The sequence below is a fragment of the Toxoplasma gondii genome, chromosome VIIb (assembly GCF_000006565.2).
Source record: "Toxoplasma gondii ME49 chromosome VIIb, whole genome shotgun sequence".
In the NCBI taxonomy this organism is placed as follows: Eukaryota; Apicomplexa; class Conoidasida; order Eucoccidiorida; family Sarcocystidae; genus Toxoplasma; species Toxoplasma gondii.
The window spans coordinates 938,953-947,232 of NC_031475.1; the positions used below are offsets into that span (position 1 = coordinate 938,953).

Here is an 8,280-nt window from a genome sequence, read left to right on the forward strand (position 1 = left end):
TTCGTTGTTCCCCCTTCGCGCATTCACCGTCTTGTTATGCCTCCGGGGTTCCAGCCGCTGCTGCCGGGCCGCCCTTCCTTGTTTCCCCTGGCCTTCCCACGGCCTCGTCCCGCGTTTGCCCCGACAACGAAGTGACTGTCTAAACAAACTCAGTCCGTCTGGCATGCTTCTTACTCTCCTTCGTTTCCTTGCTCGAAGCCATGTGTCCAACTCGTCTCTTGGACGCCTTCTCTCGCGCGCAAGAGCAACACCCCGCGCGGCCTGCCGTGGCTTCTTGTACCTCTTCTGTTTTGTCTTCCTCTCTCTCCTCGTCCTCTTCTGCAACGCGGGGCCTTAGCGACAAGACAGGGATCAAGGAACTCGAAACAGAGAGGAAGCTGAATCTTGCCGGCTTCGGTCCAAAGGACGCCTCTCCCTGTTCTGCCGGGGGCAAAGAGACGGAAGAGGGAAGAGGAGACATGGAAAACGCGAAAGAAGAGCGATCGAAACCACTAATTTCACACAGAGAGAACCCTTCAATGAAGGGATCCGCGAAAAACAGAGGAGGGGGGGAAAAGAAGAGCGTCTCCGAGAAGGTGAAGGACTACAGCGAGATGATTGCAGAGCCGGCACTGGCGTCAGCCGAGATCCAAGGAACGAGGGAGGATCGCTCGAGCGAGGGAACGCAGCTTGGCGGAGAGAAACAAGAATCGCCTCGTGAGGTTCCCCGCGTTCCGGATGAGATTCCTCGTCTCGCTAGCGAAAAGAAAGACGCGTGTCGGAAGAGTTCCTCCCTCCAAACTTCACCTGGTCTCGCGCCGGGTCTTTCTGCGACCTCCAGTGGAAACGTAAAACCCCAGAAACAGACGCGGCTTCCAAATTCCTTTTTTGTCTCCAAGCCTGCTTCTCTCTTTGCTCAGAAGCCCTCAACCAGTGGCCCTGAGGCAGATAAAGTCTCTGGGGACGACCAAAATAAATCAACAGAGATCAAAGATGCTCAAACGTCCTGTCTCCCAGTAAGCGAGAAGGGCGAGAAAACTCCAAGGGAAACTCCGTCTTGCTCCTTTCTGTCATCATCCGGTTCTTTATCAGCGTCATGTAATACCTCGGAGAGTGGCGAGTTTGGAGCTGCAGCACATGTCGCCGACGAAGAAGCTTCCGCAGATGTGCATGCAGAAGAAGAGCTTTTTTCTCAGCCTCCTGAAGCGCAGAAGACAGAGAATTCAGACGACCGACAGACAGAGGGAGCAGGAGGAAAACACGAAGTCGCGGGAGGGATTCAGGAAGCGAAGATGCGCGGAGACGAGCCGATTGAGGGAACAGAAGAAGCGGCGCATGCGCTTCGTGGACACAGACCAGTTGAGCACGTCTCCGGAGAACTCCGCCGAAACAAAGACCCCTCAGGCGATCCCGTGGAAAAGGAGAGCCTCTCGGATTGCGGTGTCGACAGTAGCTGTGCTTCCTCCTCTCCTGCTTCCTCCTCTTGTTCTGTTTCCTCGTCTTCTCCATCTTCTTCCTCTTCTGGCTCATCAGCGTCATCTCCAACGTTCTCTGCTGTTCCGTCATCGTCTTCTCCTTCTTCCTTTTCTCCTGCTTTCGCACCCGAGCGGTCGGCCGCTGCGGTCGAGGCAGCAGTGTTCGTGGAAGGGGAATCGAAGACTCGACAGAGCGGTGGAGAGGCAGATAAAGCGCGAGAGGAGAACGACGAACGAGAACTGACTCAGACAGAAGGAGGCGTAGAGACAGTCACCGTAGAGACAGACGACAGGGGAGCACAAGGGAGAGCTCGCGCAGCGCTCCGAGAAGCGTGGGGCGCAATTTTCAAACGGCCTTCTAGGCAGGGAGATCAAAAGAGTAAGCCGATTTCAGGGGTGAAGAAAGAAGAGGGAGAGAAGAAGGACGAGGAGTCTGCAAGCAAGCGGTCGAGACACAGTCTGAAAAGAGAGAACGAAGAAGCGACCAGCGGGCCTTCTGTGTGGGAGCGAGAGGCGGGACGCAGCTGCAGGCTTGGAGGCCGAGCGCGGCCCCGGAGATCGGCAGGCGACGCTCTCCAGTCGTGTCCAGAGAAGCGAGACAAGCGCGAAGTTGAAGAAGTGGAAGTAGAGAAGGTGGTGGTGAACGGGAAAGAGACTTCCGAGTGTCGACGTCGAAGCGAGCGCGTGTTGGCGCGACAGAAACGGACTTTTTCTGACTCAGAGCAGGTTCTGAGTGTCTCCGACAGCGAGGAGACGGAAGAGAGAGGCGGAACCAAAAAGAGACAGAAAGTTTCTGCGCCGACGCTGCTTCTCAGCCGCCGCTTCCCTGTCGCGCCCGCGAAGGCAGAGAGGCGCGGGCAGCCGAAGCGTGCATGCGCGGCCTCATCATTTCAACGCGCCCGCGAGGAAAGCAGTTTTTTCTCGGGAGGGAAGAGAAAGGGTAGCAACGAAGAGACCGAGCGACAGCTCAAGCTTGCGAGGGCGGAGGAAGAACGGAGACAGCGAGAGGAGGTGATCCTGTTGAGGCGACGCGTCGTTCTGCAGGCGCAGCAGAGACAACGCGAACGCGAAGAAGAACATCGCCTCCGCCTCTTGGTGGAGACAAATGCGGAGTGGATTGAAAGCTTGCGAACCTTCGAGGATGGCGGCCTCGACGGCAGCGCCCCGAGCTGGTTCCCCGGAGCATCTCCCCGGTGTCGGGGCTCTTCTGCTTCTGTCGAAGCGAGGGAGACGCCGGAAGACAACCGGTGTCTCCTCTCTCAAGCAAGCATTCAAGACTCGCTGAACTCTTCTGAAGACTCTTCCAGACGACCGCGGTCTCTGCAGCGAGAGCGCATGAAGAGAAGGCGGGCGTCGTCCGAAGAGGAAGACATCGTGACCAGCGATGGGACAAGGTCGCGCGAAGAGATGAATCAGACGCGTCCGGGCGAAGTGGAACTGGAAGAAGATAGGAACACAGCCTTTGCGCATGCTGAGCCGTTTGAAGCGGCAGAAACTTCTGCACTTTCGCTCTGCAGTGCACCTCCGCGCTGCGAGTGGCGAGACGTCGGAGCCAGACTCCTCGACCTCTGCGGTCTGAGAGGCTTCGACACTCGCGACATCGTCTTCTTCGTGACGTCTGGCCCATTTACCTTCTACACCCGAAAGGGCATTCTGAAAATTCTTGAAAAAACAGGTGAGCCATACCGCGATCTAGAGGAGCACGGGGGGACACCGCTCTCAGCTGTGTTAGGCAGCTGGAAAAGTGGAGTCAGTCTTCCGCTTTAAGCTCCCTCCCCGCGGCATTCGAGCTATGGAGTGTTGCGTGGTGCTATCACGAGGAGAAAGGGAAGAAAGGACACAGACGCTACGGTGATCAAGACCATTGCATAGGAGGAGTCACACATTTTCTGAGGGACATTCGCCGCGCCTCGGCCTTCAACACAAGATGCAGACAGGGAACATACAGTGTCTTTTTTCTCTTCCTTGCTCAAACACCGGCTTTCTGCGATAGCTGCTGCAATTCGAAAGACTGTGCACTTTCTCCGGTGCCACGAACTGACTCTCAGGAAGCCGCTCCTGCTTCCCATAGTTGATGTTGCTTGCATGTCGAGCCGCACGAAGATAGCCTAGATTCATGCACACCATGCCAGATATGAGACTCGCGCAGCTTTTACATGCAAACCTATGTGTGATGAATGGTCCTATTAACGAACTTGTTCCTGCCTATAGTTTAATATTATGTATTTATATCTATGCATGCACTTTTGCTTGTGGAGAAAGTGTGTGGCCTGGAGGATTTCTCCATAGGATGTTGTAGTGTTTTATCTCTCATGTTCTTTTCGCATCTCTTCACTTCCCTCTTTTGCAGGTCTCCCCGTGACGACAACTCCTCGGCGAGCAACTTGCATTTTGACAAATGACATGGGTTACTGGCCTCAAGCTGAACCCCCTTCACAAGAGTGCCCTGCGTCTTCTTTCCATTCTCCTTCTGTGCTTCTTTCGTCTTCATTTCCGTCGGCTGAGAGCGAGAACAGCGAAGATCAAGCGCTGTCGGTTGGTTGTTCTCTCGCTCCCGGATCTCTGTCCTTCTGTGCTCCGTGGCGTCTGTCTCCTTGCTTCTTCGACGGCCCACGGGTAGCGACTGAGTCAGTGCTCATGCGAGCGATGAACATTTCCCTCCAGGACGCGGCGCGGAGGTTTCACCCCCTTAACGACAAAAGTGGACTTCTCGTCGAAGATCTGGTTCGCGCTTCTCTGCACTTCTACGCCAACCACGGATGCGCTCCTGAGGCGGACGGCGAGAAGGCGAACATTGGGGGGCGAGGGACGGGGGCTCAAGAGGCCCATAACAGTGTGTCTCAGATTTTCCCAGTTGAGGATGGAGCCCAAGAGGAGGGTGGCGCCGGGTTGCGGTGTATCGAAGCAGTGGATAGAGAGAATGAAGGGAGATCAAGGAAAGAAGACAATACAGGAAAGACAGGGACAGCGGCTCCGGCCGATCCAGTGCCGCCGTCGATCAGCAAAGAAGAGAGGTCAACCTCCCAGCCGACGTCAACAACCTCTCGAGAAAAAGCGACAACAGAGCGACACGCAGACTCCACAAGCGAGAGAGAAAAACGAGGCGACAAGGAAGGAGTCGAGTGCGGATTCCCGGGGACAGGCGTTCTGAAGACGCCTTCCATCCTCTGGCTTACCCACATCACCGAGATGTGGGATCGAGCCTTCGAGGCCTGCAGTTTGTGCGAGCTCGCCGGGAATAACGACGCGGTGCTGGAACTGCATGCGCTCCTGACGGCGGCTCTCCAGCGCGGTCCTTCTCTGTCGGGCAAGCGTGCGGAGTTCGACAGTATGGCGAGCGACTCGACAGGGACCACTGAGAAGCCAGGTGTCTCTTTGCCCCGCCCCAAGAAAACGGAGAGATGCAGCGGCTCTGGGGGTGCTCGGGTCAGTGGGAGAAAGCGCGAGGCGAAAGCGCAGAGAGATCGTGAAGAGAGGCCGAGAGTGATCCTTGTCTCGATGCCACCAGGTTGTGGAGGCGATCGCCTGGTCGACTTGCTCTGCTTCGCATGCGGCCACCAGGCCGTACGCGAACAGAAGTTGAGAGAGGAGAAGCGAATCGATGGCCTGTTTCTGTCTATGGCGATGGTGAGTGCTCAGGCGCGAGCGCTCAAGGAAACACAAATCCAGGACCCTGCAGGCGCCGTCGTAGTTGCTGAAGACGAAATTCGTCGAAAACGGTTCTCGCGGGATCCTCCAGAGCCTCCTTCGTGTACCCCGTTTGGGGCCAAAGCCCCGGGCAAAGAGGCGCCGACGCTGCCTACCCATGCTGCGGATCTCTCACTGGAAAAGAAGGCTCGTGAAGGCAACAGTTCGACGCCGTCAAGTGCGCCCTCTGAAGGGGCCTGTGAAAAGGAGCAGGGCACCCGCCAGCGCACTGTGTCTCTCCCGCTTCCGCGCTTGAGTGTTTACGACTGGTGGACCTTGTCGAGGGCCGACCAGCGAAGACTTTTGCAGCGGAGGCCGCGGAAACCAGACACGGAGAATGGAGGAGAGAAATACAATCCTCCAGTTTTGTGCATTGCCCGCTGGAGAGAAGGCGAAGATGAGCAGACTGCAAAAGAGGCTGTGAACGCTTCAATCGACGAAGCGATATGCCGGACAGGAGGCGGCCGAGGGCGACGGGCGGGAGCGAGCAGTGACGAGGACGACGACGAGGACTTCAAGGACGCAAAGACGCTTCGCAGAGGCATCCACTTTGTGGGGCTGCGGCCGCCTCCCAGAGAAGCTCTCGTGCAACGGTAAGACGCGCGACAGCGACAGACGGGATCTGGGGGTTTGACCATGTTGGAGAGTGCAGTCGCCATTAAGTACTAGGCTGATGGTTCTGAATCTCGACGTTAATGATTGGCTAACTCGAGGACGTGCTGTTGTTATCAGTAGTACCCGTATTTCTGTTTACTTCCAAAAACGTATGAAGGCACGACGACGAGACAAGGCTCAGGGGAACAAACTGAAGTGGATGTGGAACGCCTCTAGGTGCAGCCGTGCATTGTGCGCGTCAAGCAGAGAATGCTGGGGAACAAACGAGTGGTGGCTGCCGTGCCACAACGATTAATTCTGTGCTTTCCATGGCTTGGTGAAGATGCCGGCAGCTCGCTGACGCTGCGGCGACGCTTCGCATCTGGTGCCTGTCAGTGAACGAACGGTGAAAGCGATATGGCTGCTGTCTTCGTGCTCATGCCGATGTGGGTGTGCCTTCAGAGTTCTCGCAATTGCGACTGCGGCCATAGGGGCTCCTGTCGACCGTGCGCTTGTCGAACTTTTGTTCGCAAGCAGCGGCGATGGCCACCAAGGACCCAGCACCGGAGAGGCAGTGCCTCTCGCAGGAATTTTGCACACTCTACACCTCGTCACACGGACGCACATGAATTCGCGGCTTCTGCATGCAGCTTACCACTACGAAACGCAGCGCCATTTAGATGCCCAGCACAGAGAGTTGGATGCTTGCGCTTCCTTAGAAGGAGCACAGCAGTCTCCCAAAGAACCGCTGCCGTCTGCAAACACGCGCGGCAGTCGGCCGAGCTTCACCCTCCCGGCTGCTTCTTGGTACGACGCCGAGCCGGAATACTGTACAAAAGACGACTTAGCAGACGCGATGGGAGGACCGAGTTGTGAGGAAACGACGGCTGGGTCGGCACAAGCCCGCCTGTCTCGTATAATCCAAAACTTTGTCCTACCACCTTTGGAGCGACCTCTGCCGCTTCCCTTTGCCCTGGCCGAAGCGCCGTTATTAGCGTTTTGGCGACTTCAACAGGCACAACCGATGAGTTTGCTTCTTCAGCTTTTCGGAAGCCGGAACGCCCTAGCTGCAGACTCGTTGGCGGCTCCCATGCATGCGTTCGACCTGCTGTATGAGAAGTTCGCGCATACTCAGCGGGCAGCTTTTGCAAGACGCCGGGCGGCCGACAAGACTCTGGCGGAGGTGGCGGACCGCCACGGGAGTGTTGAAACCCTGCTCGATGCGTTCAGTGTATGTGCCCGAGCAGTGAAACTCGAAAACGATTGCAGTGGATGCCTAGTGGTAGATATGCATTATAGTGTTCCGGCCGGAGGAAAAGCCTCCCAGTCTGGAGGGGGGAAGTCGCCGAGTGAAAACGACTTCGCTGCAGGATACGGTGGTGGAAGTTCTGGCGGAAGCGATGCCACAAAAGATGGGCTGCTGAAAGAAAACGCGGAGACCGCTTTACTCCGAGGACTTCCTCTAAGGATTGGGGCACACTTACCTGAAACAACAGCCCGCTTTGTAGGCGAGCTGATTTTAGGTGGTGTGGCCTTGCTGCAGCATGGGCCTGAAGGAGCCTACGAACCACCACCTCTTGGCTGTTCTCTAGATGCCGTTCAGAAGCAGTTTGTCACCGAGCGGATGATTCAGCAGGAAAAACTTCAGACGAGAAGGAAGCTGGAAAAAATGGGAGAGGGGAGTTTGAAAGTGCTGGACTTGAGACGTACAGTGGAGGAAGCCGGCTTAATGGTTAATTTAGAAGCGCCGATGCCACGGGCTAGTCCGTCAGTACAGTCCGACCCTGGTGAAGCCAAGGTCGAATGCAAGGGAGATGCTGCAGAGCCAAAACGGTCCCCTCGAAGAAGTGTACGGTCTGGGGGACCAGATGTCCGGGATGGTTACGATGTTGACGCTTTTTGTCCGGTGGAAGGTCTTTCTGATTCAGAAGATAGTGACAAGTGGATGGAGGATGACGTGAACATGTTTGAGATTATGTCAGCCAACACGATGTTACGCTGCACCGAGCAGCTTCGCCAAACGTTTATAGCCGAAGGAAGAATGCTTGAGAAGATGGCGAGTTCAAAATGGAAAGGAGGGAGGAGGGTAAGGGGGGTCAAGAAAAAGACAACAGCTTTTCCAGACGATGCAAAAATTGCAAAGGTAGCATCGACTCTTGGGAACTTCCGGAAGGGTATAAAGTGACGTTTGCCGAGAAGGATGGAGGGGCAATGGCCCAGACTGTCACAGTTGGGGGAAACAAGCCGGAAACGAAGGTGCTTAACTTGGGGCAAGATACATTTGACGAGTCTATCTGTGGATTTCACAGTGTCGTACCCTCGTGGGAAAAGGTTTTAGAACCCGTTTTCGCTGTGTTTCTTTGGATGGAATTTTCCTTGCATGGTTAAGATGTATTTATCCACAGCAAGCGAATGCGTGGCAAAGCAGGCTGGCAACGGAAACCGATGCTTACAGTATGAATGAGGTATAAGACGGCATTCATTCTGGAAGAAACGAGGCTGCAGCTTCCCTCGCACTCAGTGCTTCCAGGTAATCCGAACGGCA

At 55.8% G+C, this 8,280-nt stretch overlaps 1 protein-coding gene across 1 annotated transcript; it reads left to right on the forward strand.

The window, feature by feature from the left end:
- Positions 1-200: 200 nt before the first annotated feature.
- Positions 201-7,920, forward strand: TGME49_262900 (hypothetical protein; the record flags this gene model as incomplete). The annotated part of the gene is made up of 3 exons (XM_002365349.1): positions 201-3,129; positions 3,805-5,734; positions 6,198-7,920. The coding sequence occupies 3 exons, from the start codon at positions 201-203 to the stop codon at positions 7,918-7,920; spliced, it is 6,582 nt and encodes a 2,193-aa protein (XP_002365390.1).
- Between the last annotated feature and the right edge of the window lie 360 nt (positions 7,921-8,280).